At 44.0% G+C, this 16,611-nt stretch overlaps 1 protein-coding gene across 1 annotated transcript in view; it reads right to left on the bottom strand.

The window, feature by feature from the left end:
- LOC126176512 (uncharacterized) overlaps positions 1-16,611 on the bottom strand; it is a 168,856-nt gene that overhangs the window by 81,622 nt on the left and 70,623 nt on the right. Inside the window, exon 5 of the mRNA XM_049923669.1 lies at positions 16,072-16,304. Within this exon, the coding sequence (XP_049779626.1) occupies positions 16,072-16,304 (233 nt within the window). The remainder of the gene's footprint in view (positions 1-16,071; positions 16,305-16,611) is intronic.

Here is a 16,611-nt window from a genome sequence, read left to right on the forward strand (position 1 = left end):
ATACCGAGCACGCAGCATAAGAGGGTACTTTAAAGAAACACTAAAAAATAATTATAAACTATACTAGCTGTTACCCACAGCTTCGATCGCAGATCAGCAACTCTGTTATAATGAGTGATGGTGAGGAAATATGCTAGAGTTAATAAATACTTGGGTGTACAGCAGTGTCGATATGTTTGTGTGTCTGAATAAATGTTTATGTTGCCTATGTATAGGTACATAATGAGAGTGCTTTTATTTTTTTGCATTGTGTTGAAACTTAGTTAAAAAATATTAAAAACTACAAAAATTTTTCCCCCTCATCAGTTATTCATTTCAAGATTTAAACACCGACGCATCAAAAAGTTTTTGTTCTTCCTTCTTTTGCAAGGACATAGAGATTTTGTGTATTGGATACACGTGAGCACGTCACATAGTGTTGTCTACGAGAAAAATAGTCCTTTTCCTTAAAGCACACTGGAAACTTTGAGTGCGTGCCCTTAGGCTTCATTTATGGTCATTCGAAAAGCATTTTTTTTAAATCGAGAATTGCGATCTTTTAAATTTAAAGGGCAAATCCATCGGTATAATTGAGATTCATGCAATCAAATCACTTTTTTCTTTAGCTGAGCCACTAGTTATATTAGCTCTAACACTATTTTGACTCAGACGTGTGATTTATAAGCGGGTACAACTACACATTCTAGTCGCATCAAGATTTCTCATTAAGATGACTAGAACACCAAACAAGAATTTTAGTACTGTTTTCGATTTCAGGTCTTCTTGTGAATTTGATATTTTGTTGCATGTATTACACGAATGATATTATTTATCCTACCTGTGTATAACTTTAACTGTTTTGTGACGTCAGTGTTTCACGTTTTGTTTCCTGTAATCAACATATGAAAGGGAAGCAGTGGTTGGGAAAGGAGTAAGACAGGGTTGTAGCCTCTCCCCGATGTTATTCAATCTGTATATTGAGCAAGCAGTAAAGGAAACAAAAGAAAAATTCGGAGTAGGTATTAAAATTCATGGAGAAGAAGTAAAAACTTTGAGGTTCGCCGATGACATTGTAATTCTGTCAGAGACAGCAAAGGACTTGGAAGAGCAGTTGAACGGAATGGACAGTGTCTTGAAAGGAGGATATAAGATGAACATCAACAAAAGCAAAACGAGGATAATGGAATGTAGTCAAATTAAGTCGGGTGATGCTGAGGGAATTAGATTAGGAAATGAGACACTTAAAGTAGTAAAGGAGTTTTACTATTTGGGGAGTAAAATAACCGATGATGGTCGAAGTAGAGAGGATATAAAATGTAGACTGTCAATGGCAAGGAAAGCGTTTCTCAAGAAGAGGAATTTGTTAACATCGAGTATAGATTTAAGTGTCAGGAAGTCGTTTCTGAAAGTATTTGTATGGAGTGTAGCCATGTATGGAAGTGAAACATGGACGATAACTAGTTTGGACAAGAAGAGAATAGAAGCTTTCGAAATGTGGTGCTACAGAAGAATGCTGAAGATAAGGTGGGTAGATCACGTAACTAATGAGGAGGTATTGAATAGGATTGGGGAGAAGAGAAGTTTGTGGCACAACTTGACTAGAAGAAGGGATCGGTTGGTAGGACATGTTTTGAGGCATCAAGGGATCACAAATTTAGCATTGGAGGGCAGTGTGGAGGGTAAAAATCGTAGAGGGAGACCAAGAGATGAATACACTAAGCAGATTCAGAAGGATGTAGGTTGCAGTAGATACTGGGAGATGAAGAAGCTTGCACAGGATAGAGTAGCATGGAGAGCTGCATCAAACCAGTCTCAGGACTGAAGACCACAACAACAACAACAATCAACATACCATAGTCTTTGTCATTTTATGAAAACTCAGCAAGAACCGCATTTCGGAGTCACTTCTGATTTACTGTGGATTCTTTGTGTTATGATATTGAGCAAACGTCGATTGTTAATGAATCGATATTGGTATAAGTGCAACAGGTCTTACCTAATACCATTTACTTTGTCATACATCTTTTATAATTGAAGAAATACAGTCACTCGTTATTTCTACTTCCTTCATTCGAGCTTTCAACCGTTTTCAAATGAATTATTGCCGTTACAAGTTCGTCGTTCTTTTGTCGAATACATTTTTAATGCCACCACTGTCTGTTTTGTATTCATTAAATTACTGCAGTAACTCGGTGTTGATTAGCAGGTAGATTTAATATACGCTGATGAGTGTGTGGCTATAAAAGTTATTTCGCACGGGTTGACCGCATCGTACAAAACGCGGCTGATGGAAGAGAGCGATATGTGACGACACAGGGTAAAATGGGAGTTTCACCCGAAAAGCGTTTTGGCAAAATAACGTGCAGTAAAGTGACACTGTAATTCTTAACCAATTTAATGCACAGCCGCGGTGCTGAGCGTTATTGTCATGAACAACACAATATCTTCCCTTTAATACCCTTTTCGCTGTAGACTTCATTGGAAATTCTCAATTTCCTCTACATCAACCTCATACTCCGCAAGCCACCCAATGGTGTGGGGCGGAGGGTATTTTTTTGTACCACTAACTGAGCCCTACAACCCTGTTCCACTCGCGAATAGTGGTAGGAAGAACGATTGTCGGTAAGCTTCGGTACTGGTTCAAATTTCTCGAATTTTCTACTCTTGGTCAATTGGCGAGACGTATGTAGGAGGGAAGTAATATGTTGTCCGGCTCTTCCCGGAAAGAGCTCTCTCGAAATTTCAGTAGTAAATCTCTCCGTGATGCACAACGCCTCTCTTGTAACGTCTGCTAGTGGAGTTTGGATGATGATGATGATTGGTTTGTGGGGCGCTCAACTGCGTGGTTATCAGCGCCCGTACAATTTCCCAATCTTTGCTCAGTCCAATTTCGCCACTTTCCTGGATGATGATGAAATGATGAGGACAACACAAACACCCAGTCATCTCGAGGCAGGTGAAAATCCCTGACCCCGCCGGGAATCGAACCCGGGACCCCGTGCTCGGGAAGCGAGAACGCTACCGCGAGACCACGAGCGGCGGACGCTAGTGGAGTTTGTTTGGCATCTCCGTAACGCTCTCTCACCAGCTAAACGATCCCGTGACGAAACGCGCCGCTCTTCATTGGATCTTCTCTATCTCTTCTATCAGTCCTATCTGGTAGGAATCCCAGACAGATGAACAGTACTCAAGAATAGGTCGAACAAGCGCCTTATGAGCCACTTCCTTCGTGAATGAGTAACATTTTCTTAAGATTCTTCCTATGAATCTGAGTCTGGCATCTGCTTTTCTCACTATTTGTTTTTATATGGCCATTCCACTTAAGGTCGTTCCGATTAGTTACTCCTAGATATTTTACGGAAGATATTGTTTCCAGAGGTTTGTTATCAACAGTGTTGCTGTACAGTAGCGGAATTCTTTTCCTATACATGCTCAGTATGTTACATTTATTTACGTTTAGGGTCAACTGACAGAGCCTGCACCATTCATTAGTTCTCTGGAGGTCATTCTGCAAGTCGTTACTATCTTCTGGCGTTTCTACTTCGTTACAGACAACCACATCATCTGCGAACAGCGTTAGAGAGCATCCGACGCTTTCTACTAGATCATTTTGCAAACAGTAACGGTCCTATCACACTTCCTTGGATTACACCGGAAATTACCTTTACATGTCAATTTTGTTCCGTTAAGAGCGACGTGTTGAGTTCTGTCAGCAAGGAAGTCTTGAATCTAGTCGCAGACCTGCTCCGATACTTGATAAGCTAGTATTTTTTCACTAAATGGCAGTGCAAGTTGGTGTCAAATGCCTTCCAGTAGTCAAGGAACACGACATCAACCTGAGCGCCTTTTTTTACGGCACTGTGGCTCTCATAGAGGAACAGAGCGAACTGAGTTTCGCACGATCTCTGTTTGCGGAATCCATGTTGATTTTTATACAGGAGTTCTCCAAGAATGTCATAATTCTTGGGCATAAAACATGTTCCATAATTCTACAACAGATTGACGTCAAAGATATAGGTCTACAATTGTGTGTCGTATGGTCCTTCTTAAAAGCGGGAATGACCTGCGAGTTCTTCCAGTCGCTAAGTACCCTCCGTTGCTCAAGCGATCTTCAATAAATTACTGGTAGAAGGGGAGTAAGTTCTTTCGCGTAAAATTTGTAAAATATTGCAGGTATCTCATGTGGTCCTAACGTCTTTCTACTTACTACCATTTCGCGATACGTGAAATTACACTAATGAGCGAAAACATTATGACCACCTGCTTAAAATCGTGTTCGTCCGCCTTTGGAAGGTAGTACGGCAACTATTCTCCGTAACATGGCTTCCACAAGTCCTTGTTAGGTTTCTGGAGGTATGTGGCACCAAATGTCTATGGACAGGTCTTACTATTCTCGTAAATTTCAGGCCGGAGGTTTTGAGGGCGCAGAGCAGGCACCCGATAGTGTTCCAGATGTGTTCCGTCGGTTTCGGATCAGGCGAATCTGGTGGGCAATAAGTCAACGTGAGTTCACTATCGAGCAACTATCACGACTAAAGGCCTTGTGAAAGGATTAGTTATGCTGCTGGAAGGTGCCATCGCCGTCGGAGAAGGCATCAAGCGTAAACTGGTACAGATTATCCGTAATGAAGTTCACGTTGTCCACAGCTGTCGTGGTGCCTTAGCATACTGTCACAGGTCCTGTGGATGCCAAAGTGAATGTCACCCACAGAGCAATGCGAGGTCTGTTCCTGAACATTCGTAATTTGGACAGAAACGCGATTGGCATTCCTGCACACGCCTGTTTTTTATGTGTTACTGCCTTAAGTTTCATTGTTGTATATGTGTTAGTTATTGTTCAGGGTTGTACTGAGTGGAGCGTTGTGTCACACAGATTGCGAATTACGAGAGGCAGAGTTAGAGGAGCAACGCTTCTGCATTAAATTCTGCGTGGAACTCAAGAAAACTTTTACAGAGACATTCCAAATGATGGAGGAAGCTTACGGTGATGAATGATTAAGCCGTACTCGGTATTACGAATAGTTCACACGGTTTAAACATGGCTGAACGGAAGTTAAAGATGACCGAATGGGTTTATGTGAAATCTTATGGGACTTAACTGCTAAGGTCATCAGTCCCTAAGGTTACAGACTGCTTGACCTAAATTATCCTAAGGACAAACACACACACCCATGCCCGAGGGAGGACTCGAACCTCCGCCGGCACCAACCGCACAGTCCATGACTGCAGCGCCGCAGACCGTTCGGCTAATCCCGCGCGGCTAAAGATGACCGACCCTTGTTCAGGACGCCCTTCGACGTCTGCCGACGACGGTCTTGTGTGGAACGTCAAGGAAATTGCGCGTGCCAATCGAAAACTGACTGTCCGAGAGACTGCAGAAAATGTAACATTTTAGATGGGTCATGTCAGGAAATCCTGACACAGCATCTTGGAATGCATGGTATTGCCGCCAAGCTAGTCCCTCGGCTCATGAATCAAGACCAGAAAAACATTCGCCTCGCAATCTGTGAAGAGCTTTTGGATCGGGCAAATGAGAACGAGATGTTCCTTAATAGAATCATAAATGCTGATGAGACATGGGTCTATGGTTATAATGTTGACACCAAGGTTCAGTCTTTACAATCGATCGGGAAAGGTTTTCCATGATCAAAAAAGTTCGTCATGTCAGGTCAAATGTCGACGCCATACTGATAGTTTTCTTTGACTTCGAAGGATTAGTTCATCACGAATTCGTGCCACAGGGACAAACTGTTAATCGATGGTACTATCAAGAGTGTTGCCACGCCTGCGAGATAGTGTGAGAAGGAAACGGCCTGGTTCTAGGCGCTGCAGTCTGAAACCGCGCGACCGCTACGGTCGCAGGTTCGAATCCTGCCTCGGGCATGGTTGTGTGTGATGTCCTTAGGTTAGTTAGGTTTAATTAGTTCTAAGTTCTAGGGGACTGATGACCTTAGAAGTTAAGTCCCATAGTGCTCAGAGCTATTTTTGAAACGCCCTGAAATGTGGCGGGACAGTTCATGGCTTTTCCATCAGGATAACGCACTCGATATGTTCATCCCTGTTGATGCGTGACTGTTGCACAAAAAACGATATCACTGTGCTGCCCCATCCTCCGTGCTGTCCAGATCTGGCACCTACGGATTTCTTTTTTATTTGCAAAGTTGGAAACCTCGTTGAAAGGACGAAGATTTGCAACGACAGACGAGATAAAAGAAAATTCTCAGATGGCGCTTCGTGCGATCCAGCAAGAGGCGTACCAAGACTGCGTCCGGAAGTGGAAACGGCGCTGGAAGCGATGAGTCGATTGTGGACGAGAGTATTTCGAGGGACATCCCTTGTACAATAAGTACAAGGTACCGCAGAAAAATTTTGTGGGCAAAGTTCTGAAATTTTTTGAACAGACCTCGTACTGCACTCGCCGGCCTGCCTCCGTGCTGCAGCACATGTTCCGAGCAACCATTCGCCTGGATGTTGGCGTATCCGGACACGAGTGTCAACCTGGTATGACTAGAAACGTGCTTCATCCGCCCAGCTGAGCCACTTCCATTGATTCGAGGTCCAGTCTCTATGATCCTGTGCCCACGGCAGTCGTATTTGGCGATGTCGTTCAGTCAAAATGGGAGCACGTAGGAGTCGTCTGCTGCGTAACCACATGTTCAGCAACGCGCGCTGAACAGTGTACTTCGAGACATTTGTGCATACACCATCAGTGCACTCTGTTGTCAGACCCCGCTTTACAGAGCGGCCAAGCGTCCGTCCTCCACGTCCTGTGATGAGGCGTGGACGTCCAACATCTTTTCGCCTATTTGTGGCTTCGCCGTCCTTCATCCACTTTCCATAGGTACTCACGAAAGCTGCACGCAAATAGTTGACCTCCTAAATCACCAGTTGGTTCGCTCGTTCCTACGGGCCGCGCCGTAACAAACTGACCTTTATCAAAGTAGCTTATGGCAATGGATTTCCTCATCTGCGGCTCCTATCATCGCCACATTTATTCCCCATTCGTCTCTGCTCCGCTAATATACTTTCCTCGACGCGTCACGAGATGGAATTCAGTCTCGCAGTGGGCAGTGGTCATAATGTTTTTGCTCATCAGTGTACGTTCCCAACGTTCTTCACGGGGTGCAGCTGGAACTCAGATGGACTAACTGATCCACACAGGATCTTTCAGGCTTGTCTACATCATCATAGTTTATCAGCACACGTCCTGTTTTGTAACTTTTATTTTTTATTTTCCTCGCCAAGTATGTCAGCGATTCTTAAAGAAACGACATGGATTAGTATGAAATGTAGACATAAAAGTATTTTTCCTAGTAGTTTTTTTTTAAGTTACGAAGTACATCTAACTTTGGTCTAAAAGAATCTTACTACGATTTAATGGCTTTAGTACATTCATAAAGAGCTGAATTAGACACAACTTTCCAGTAGCGTGTGGCGCACCCCTTCGCCATGACAACAGCTTCAACATGCCGCGGTGGACATTTCACGACGAAAGTAACAGTCCAAATTAAAAGGATATCGGCGCTGCTTGATGCCAGTTGGCGTTGACCTGTGACAGTGATGTGTGAAGAGTTTACACTGAACGGACGTGGCTATGAAGAAGGAGGAATTTGTTAGTTTAAGAGAAAATTGTTGGATGGTGAGCAGTTTAGCATGAGTAAAGGTGCTGACTTTGCACTCGGTCATAGACGTAAGGCTTAAGGAAAATCAAGACATATTCATAGTATACAGACGAAATGAAGACATTAACTAACAATGAGCATTGATTTATATCAATGGGCCAAGTTGAATATTTGTGCCAAACTGGGGTCTGAACCTGGGTCTCCTGTTTATTAGGCAGACCTCTGGCCACTATGCAATCTGAACACAGTGGCCACCACAACAGCACGGACTACCCTAGCGCACCTCCTGTCAGACCCTTATTCTCAACTTATACCACACACTACTGATGTAGTGCCCCTGCTCACTAGCCTCATTATTCCTGCAACTCTCCAATTCCCGTAAGAGTCTGACCTTGGCGTGCATCTGCACTGAAGGGATCATTGGCTGTCAATGCTGTAATTATACATGTGGTGTCTGTTCTTTCGGACTTGTTAGAAAGAATGGACATCACATATTCATAGAATCTGGCCCGTCGCATGGGACACCTCAGATGTCGCTTGTTTTGCCCACGGGCTCTGCTTCCTAGACACTTCCTAGTGCACCCGACGTGGTGGATCCGCCTCACAGAAGGGTGAGTGGCGGGTGGTAACGTGTTCGCATCGCTCAAGGCAGAGGGCCAATGTGGAGACTGACCGCCTGACCTCGCCCATTCACCCTATGTCTGGACAGGAGGCACCTCTTTCAGCAGGGTCCGGGCGGGTACATTAGGGGAGCGATTTACTAGTTATTGGGAGCTCCAGTGTTAGGCGCTTTATGGACTCCATTAGGCAGATTTATTTATTTTATTTATTTTATTTATTTATTTATTTATTGTTCCGTGGGACCAAATTAAGGAGAAGTCTCCATGGTCATGGAACGAGTCAATACATGAAATTATAACACGATATTAGAAACAGATAAAATGAAATATAAAAAAAAAACATATTTAGGTGACAAGTCGTAAGTTTAAATGAAGACAATCAACAATGTAACACTGGAATTTGCTTAATTTTTTAGCTCTTCCAGGAGCTCCTCGACAGAAGCATTAGATAGCATTCACGACTGGAAAGAAAGCCAATGTGCACTCAGTATGTCTGCAGGGGGGTCTCATTCGAGATGTGGTGGCGGCCTTGCCTGTGGCTATCGAGCATGCAGGGTGTTAATCTGCTTGTTGTGGCTCACGTCGGCACCAACGACGCCTGCTGCATGGGTTCTGAGGCGATCCTCAGTCCGTACTGGAATCTGGCGGACGTGATGAAGACTGCTGGTCTCGTGCGCAGGGTGCAAGCAGAGCTCGCAGTTTGCAGCATTGTTCCCAGAGTTGATCGGACTCCTTTGGTTTAGAGCCGAGTGGAGGGTCTCAAACAAAGGCTTCGTCGACTCTGTGATGGGCTTGGCTGCAGATTTCTAGACCTGCGTTATCATGTGGGGATTTGTAGGACTCCCCGTTTACACATCAGTGGTGCACTACACAATGGAAGCAGCTACTCGGGTAGCAGCGTACCTGTAGAGTACACATGAGGTTTTTTTAGGCTAGGCAGTAGTTTGAGGTGCTCTGATGAATACTCGCCAGCCGATATGTAGCAAGGGAAGTCAAATGGTATCCAGAATAAAGACACTTCGGCCGTCACCATTTTATCAGAAAACTGTCGAAGTATTCGTCTTAAAGTTCTCCAATTCACTGCCCTCCAGGAAAGTTCTCGTGCTCTTATTATTTTTGGGACCGACAGCTAGCTGAAACCCGAAGTGAAAAGCTCTGACATATTTAACGAGTCCTGGAATGTATATCTGAAAGACAGATTAAATGCCGTAGGAGTTGACAAAAATCTTGTCTCTAGTGAGGTCGAAGCTGAGTGTGACAGTGAAGTCATGTGGCAGCGTAAAACAAGTGTAGGTGAAACCCAATTAATTGTTGAATGTTTCTACCGGTGAACCGATTCTGCTGTGACAGTTCTAGAGTCATTTAAGAGAAGTCTACAGTCAATATCGCGTAAATACTCAGATCATGCAATACTAGTTGGATGCGACCTTAACCCGTCGAGTATAGATTGGAATGTCTATGGATTCATTGCGGGGGGTACAGACAGACAGTCATGCGAAATATTTTTGAACACTTTTTTCTGTAAATTGTCTTGAGCATCTAGCTCGGCAGCCCACAAACAATGGAAATATGTTAGACCTTGTAGCTGCAAATAGGCCGGACGTTATCGACAGTCTCACTACAGAAACGGGCATTAGTGATCTTGATGTCATTATAGTAAGTACGACTACGAAAGATAATAAATCAGCAAAAAGGTTAGGAGAGTGTTTGTGCTACGTAGAGCAGATAAGCAGTTATTAGCTTTTCACTCAGCGAGTGAACTGTCATCACTTAGTTCCAGTAATATGGATATAAAGGAATTATGGGCAGAATTTAAACAGATTGCGAATCGTCGTCTGGAGAGTTATATGCCTAGGAAGTGGATAAAAGATGGAAAACACCACCACGGTTCAATAACGAAATTCGGCATATGCTGAGGATGCAGAGCCTGTTGCACTCTCGGTTCAAAAGGGAACGCACAAATGACAGCAAGCGAAGATTCGTAGAGATTAGTGCGTCTGCGAAAAGATGTATGCGCGAAGCGTACAACAAATAAACAACTACCACCGTCACGCCTTAGCAAGAGACCTGACAGAGAACCAGAGAAAATTCTGGTCTTGCGTAAAATCGCTATGCGGGTTAAAGGCTTCCATTCAGGCCCTAGTTGACCAGTCTGGCCTCGCAGTTGAAGACAGCAAAACGAAAGCTGAAGTTTACATTTAATAGTCAAGAACTGGTTCACACCAGAGAAGTGTACAAACATACAGTCATTTGACCATCGGACGGACTCCCATATGGACCAATAGTAATGAGCATATCTGGCGTAGACAAACAGCTGAAGGATTTGAAAGCAAGTAAATTACCAGGTCCGGATTTTACTAAGAGTACTTTACGGCAATTGTCCCTTACGTAGCTTGCATTTATCGTGAATCTCTCGCCCAGCTCAAAGTCCCAAGTGACTGGAAAAAAGCGCAGGTGACTCCAGTATATAAGAAAGGTGAAAGAATGGACTCGCAAAATTACAAACAAATATCCCTAACTTCTGTTTGCTGCAGAATCATTGAACTTATTCTCAGTTCGAATACAATACAGTTTCTTGAGACTGAGAAGCTATGTCTAGGAATCAGCATGGTTTTAGAAAGCGAAACTCAGCTTGCCCTATTCTCACATGATATACTGAGAACTATGGATGAAGGGCAACAGGCAGATTCCATATTTCTGAAGTTCATTTGACACGGTGCCCAATTGCAGGCTGTTAACGAAGCTACGAGCATGTGGAATAAGTTCACAGATATGTGAGTGGCTCCAAGACTTCTTAAATATTACAATCAAGTATGTTGTCCTCGACGGCGAGTGTTCATCAGAGACAAGGTTATCGTGAGGAGTGCCCAAGGGAAGTCTGATCGGACCGCTGTTGTCCCCCCTCTCTCTCTCTCTCTCTCTCTCTCTCTCTCTCTCTCTCTCTCTCTATATATATATATATATATATATATATATATATATATATATAATTTGGCGGACAGGGTGGGCAGCAATCTGTGGTTGTTTGCTGATGATGAGGAGTACGGTAAGGTGTCGAAGTTGCGTGACTGTAGGAAGATACAAGACGACTTAGACAAAATTTCCACTTGGTATGATGAACGGCAGCTATTTCTAAATGTGGAAAAATTTAAGTTAATGCTGATGAGTAGGAAGATCAAACCTGTAATGTTCGGTTACAGTGGTTACAGTATTGCCAGTGACTTGCTTGACTCAGCCAAGTCCTTTAAATATCTGGGCCTTAACGTTACAAAGCGATTTGGAGTGGAACGAGCATCTGAGAACTGTGGTAGGGAAGGCGAATTTTTAGGAAAGTGTGGTTCATCTGTAGAGGAGACTGCAAATAGGACCCTGCTGCGACCTATTCTTGAGTACTGCTAGAGTATTTGTGATCCGTAGCAGAACCTCACAAGCTGGAAATGAAGAAATAGAGAAAGTATATGAGGATATTGAAAGGAAAATATAATACGTAAAAGGTGATGAAAATGTAATAGTCATGGGGGACTGGAATGCAGTTGCAATAAAAGGAACAGATGCCCAAATATGGACATGGGACAAGGAATGAGAGAGGAGAAAGACTAACTGAGTTCTGCAAAAAATTTCAACTAGTGATAGCGACTACTCTGTTCAAGAATCACAACAGTAGGACGTATACTTGGTAAAGGCTGGGTGGTACAGGAAGATTTCAGTTAGATAACATCTCGATCAGACAGAGTATCCGAAATTAGATACTGGATTGTAAGGCGTGCCCTGGAGCACATATAGACTCAGATCACAATGTAGCAGTGATGAAGAGTAGGCTGAAGTTTAAGAGATTACCCAGGAAGAATCAATATGCAAAGAACTGGGATACAGAAATCGTAAGGAATGACGAGATTCGCTTGAAGTTCTCTAAGGCTATAGATACAGTAATAAGGAACAGCTCGTAGGCAATATTGTAGAAAAGGAATGGACATCCCTATAAAGGACAATCACGGAAGTTGGAAAGAAAAACAAAGGTACAAAGAAGGTGATTGGGAAGAAACCATGGGTAACAGAAAAAATACTCCAGTTGATCGATGAAAGAAGGAACTATAAAAATATTCAGAGAAATTTAGGAATATAGCAACATAAGTCACTGACGAATGAAATAAATAGGAAGTGCAGGGAAGCTAAGGTGTAATGGGTACATGAAAAATGTGAAGAAATTGAAAAAGAAATGGTTGTCAGAAGGACTAGTTCAGCATACAAGAAAGTCAACACAAACGGTGAAATGATAAGCAAGGGTGGTAACATTAGGAGTGTCCGCAGCTCGTGGTGTAGTGGCTAGCGTTGCTGCCTCTGGATCACGGGGTGCCATCTTCGATTCCCAGTCGGGTTGGGGATTTTCTCTGCCCGGGGACTGGGTGTTTGTGTTGCCATTATTTCATCATCATCATCATCATTCGTGACAGTGGCTAGATTGGACTGTGTAGAAAAATTGGGCTGTGTAGAAGTTGGGACTTCGTACAGGCGCTGCAGACAGTGCAGTTGAGCGCCCCACAAACCAAACATCATCATCATCATCAACATTGGGAGTGCAATGGGGATTCCACTTTTAAATGCAGAACAGAGGGCGGATAGGTGGAAAGAGACATTGAAGGGGAAGATTTGACTGTTGTACTAGAAGAAGAAACAGGAGTCGATTTAGAAGACATAAGGGATCCAGTATTAGAATCAGCATCTAAAAGAGGACTTAAATCGAATAAGGCGGAAGCGATAGATATCATTCCGTCAGAATTTCCAAAATCATTGTTAGAGGTGCGTACAAAATGACTATTCAGGTTGGTATGTAGAATGTATGATTCTGGCAATCTGCATTTCGGAAAAGCATCATCCACACAATTCCGAAGACTGCTAGAGATGACAATTGCAAAAATTATTGCACAATCAGGTTAACAGCTCATGCGTCCAAGTTGCTGACAAGAATAATATACATAAGAAGGGTAAAGAAAACTAAGGAGGTGTTAGATGACGATCGGTTAGGCTTTAGAAAAGATAAAGGCGTCTGATAATGGAAGTAAGACTAAAGAAAAACCAAGACACGTTCATAGGATTTGTCGACTTGGAAAAAGCGTTCGACAATGTAAAATGGTGCAAGATATTCGAAATTCTGAGAAGAATAGAGGTAAGATAGGTAGAGGGACGGATAATATGCAGTATGAACAAGAGCCAAGAGAGAATAATAAGAGTGGACGACCAAGAACGAAGAGCTCATATTAAAAAAGGTGTACGACAGGAAGGTAGCCTTTCATCACTGCTGCTCAATCTGTACATCGAAGAAGCAATGATGGAAATAAAAGAAAGGTTTCAGGTGTGGGAATAAAATTCAAGGTGGAAGGATATAAATCTTACGCTTCGCTTATATAAATTGCTATGCAGAGTGAAAGTGAAGACGAATTACATGAGATGCTGAACGGAACAGTTTAATGAGTACGGAATATGGACTGAGAGTAAACCGAAGAAAGTAATGAGAAGTAGCAGAAGTGAGAACAGCGATAAACTTAACATCCAGATTAACGATCACGACGTAGATGGCATTCTGATACCTAGGCAGCAAAACAGCCAATGACGGACTGTGCAAGGAGGACATCAAAAGCTGACAGCACTGGCAAAAAGAGAATTCTCGGTCAGGAGAAGTCTACTAGGATCAAACATAGGCCTTAATTTGAGGAAGAAAATTCTGAGAATGTACGTCTGGAGTACAGCTTCGTATGGCAGTGAAACATGAACTGTGGGAAAACAGGAACAGACGAGAATCGAAGCATTTGAGATGTGCTGCTACAGACGAATGTTGAAAATTAGGTGGACTGATAAAGTAGGGAACGAGGTTCTGCGCAGAATCGGAAAGATATATGTGGCAAACACTGACAAGGAGAAGGGACAGAATGATAGGGCCATCTGTTAAGACATAAGGAAATGACTTCCATAGTACTAGATGGAACTCTAGAAGGCAAAAACTGTAGAGGAAGACAGAGATTGGAATAAATCCAGCAAATAATTGAGGACGTAGCCGGCCGGAGTGGCCGAGCGTTTCTAGGCGCTACAGTCTGGAACCGCGCGACCGCTACGGTCGCAGGTTCGAATCCTGCCTCGGGCATGGATGTGTGTAATGTCCTCAGGTTAGTTAGGTTTAAGTAGTTCTAAGTTTTAGGGGACTGATGACCTCAGAAGTTAAGTCCCATAGTACTCAGAGCCATTTGAACCATTTTTTGAATTGAGGACGTAGGATGCAAGTGCTACTCTGAGATGAAGAGGTTGGCACAGGAGAGGAATTCGTGGCGGGCCGCACCAAACCAGTCAGAAGACTAAAGATTGAAAAAGAAAGAAAGGAATTATTCATGCAAGAGGACCGGCATGGAAAAAAAACCAAAATTTCATCAATAGATGGATCTTTAAGCGTCAGAATATGCACATCAATAGACGCACGGGACACGGCTGTTGCTCAATTGGTGTCCGAAACCGCAACACGACTGTCACCGTCGTCATCGAAGCACAACAGAGGCGGGCTACCAGATTTGTTACCGGTAGGTTCGAAAAACACGTATGTGTTACAGAGACGCTTCGGAAATTCAAATGGAAATGGCTGGGGGGGAGGGGCGGGGGGGGGGGGGGAAGTCGACATTCTTGTCGAGAAACATTATTGAGAAAATTAGGAGAACCGGCATTTGAACGATTCTACTGCTGCCAACATACATTGCGCGTAAGGAACACGAAGATAAGATATGAGAAATTAGGGCTCATTTGCGAGCGGAACAAGCAAAGGAATGACAAGTAGTGGTGCAATACTAGGAATTTGACGTAAAGGAGTGCGACGTTTGAGAGATGAATGCTGCTCAGTTCATTTCAGCTGTGCAATAAAAAATTTAACCAAATAAGGCTACAGAAATCTACATCTACATTTATACTCCGCAGATCACCCAACCGTGTGTGGCGGAGGGCACTTTACGTGCCACTGTCATATCCTCCCTTTCCTGCTCTAGTCGCGTATGGTTCGCGGGAAGAACGACTGCCGGAAAGCTTCCGTGCGCGCTCGAATCTCTCTAATTTTAAATTCGTGATCTCCTCGGGAGGTATAAGTAGGGGGAAGCAATATTTTCGATACCTCATCCAGAAACGCACGCCTCTAGAAACCTGGACAGCAAGCTACACCGCGATGCAGAGCGCCTCTCTCGCAGAGTCTACCACTTGAGTTTGCTAAACATCTCCGTAACGCTATCACGCTTACCAAATAACCCTGTGACGAAACGCGCCGCTCTTCTTTGGATCTTCTCTATCTCCTCTGTCAACCCGACCTGGTACGGATCCCACACTGATGAGCAATACTCAAGTACAGGTCGAACGAGTGTTTTGTAAGCCACCTACTTTGTTGATGGACTACATTTGCTAAGGACTCTCCCAATGAATCTCAACCTGGCACCCGCCTTACCAACAATTAATTTTATATAATGATTCCACTCCAAATCGTTCCGTACGCATACTCCCAGTTATTTTACAGAAGTACCTGCTACCAGTGTTTGTTCCGCTATCATATAATCATACAATAAAGGATCATTCTTTCTATGTATTCGCAATACAATTACATTTTTGCATGTTAAGGGTCAGTTGCCACTCCCTGCACCAAGTACCTATCCGCTGCAGATCTTGCTGCATTTACGCGCTTACATCATGTACAAGAGGGCTCCAATCAAAGTGTTAAGATAACTGGTTCTTATTTCAAATGTCTGTGACGTGGGCGCATACGCCACAGCGCAGGTAGCCTGCGGGTGGATGCGGCCAGGTCCACCGACAAACTCTGTGCGTACGCCACTGACCTCGCAGCGTCCTCGTCGAGGTCGTCTTCGTCGTCGAGGAAGCGGACGTGCTCGCGGACGACGGCGTCCAGGCGCAGCGGCTGTGGCCGTCGCTGCCAGTAGAAGTAGCCCAGCGGCGAGTGGCGGCGCAGCAGCAGCAGCTTCTCGGGCAGCGCACCGCTCTGCAGTCGCTCCAGCAGCAGCGACCGCAGCTGGCGCAGCAGCTGCGCGCCGTCCACGCCGTCGTCCTCCACCTGCCCACACACCCCGTAAGTAGTCTCACTGCCTATAACTACAACTACTCATAAGGGAACCTCCCCATCGCACCCCTCCTCAGATTTAATTATAAGTTGGCACAATGGATAGGCCTTGAAAAACTGAACACAGATAAATCGAGAAAACAGGAAGAAGTTGTGTGGAACTATGAAAAAAATAAGCAAAATATACAAACTGAGTAGTCCATGCGCAAGATAGGCAATATCAAGGATAGTATGAGCTCGGGAGCGCTGAGGTCCCGTGGTTAGCGTGAGCAGCTACGGAACAACAGGTGCTTGCTTCAAG

This window comes from Schistocerca cancellata, chromosome 3, assembly GCF_023864275.1.
Source record: "Schistocerca cancellata isolate TAMUIC-IGC-003103 chromosome 3, iqSchCanc2.1, whole genome shotgun sequence".
In the NCBI taxonomy this organism is placed as follows: domain Eukaryota; kingdom Metazoa; phylum Arthropoda; class Insecta; order Orthoptera; family Acrididae; genus Schistocerca; species Schistocerca cancellata.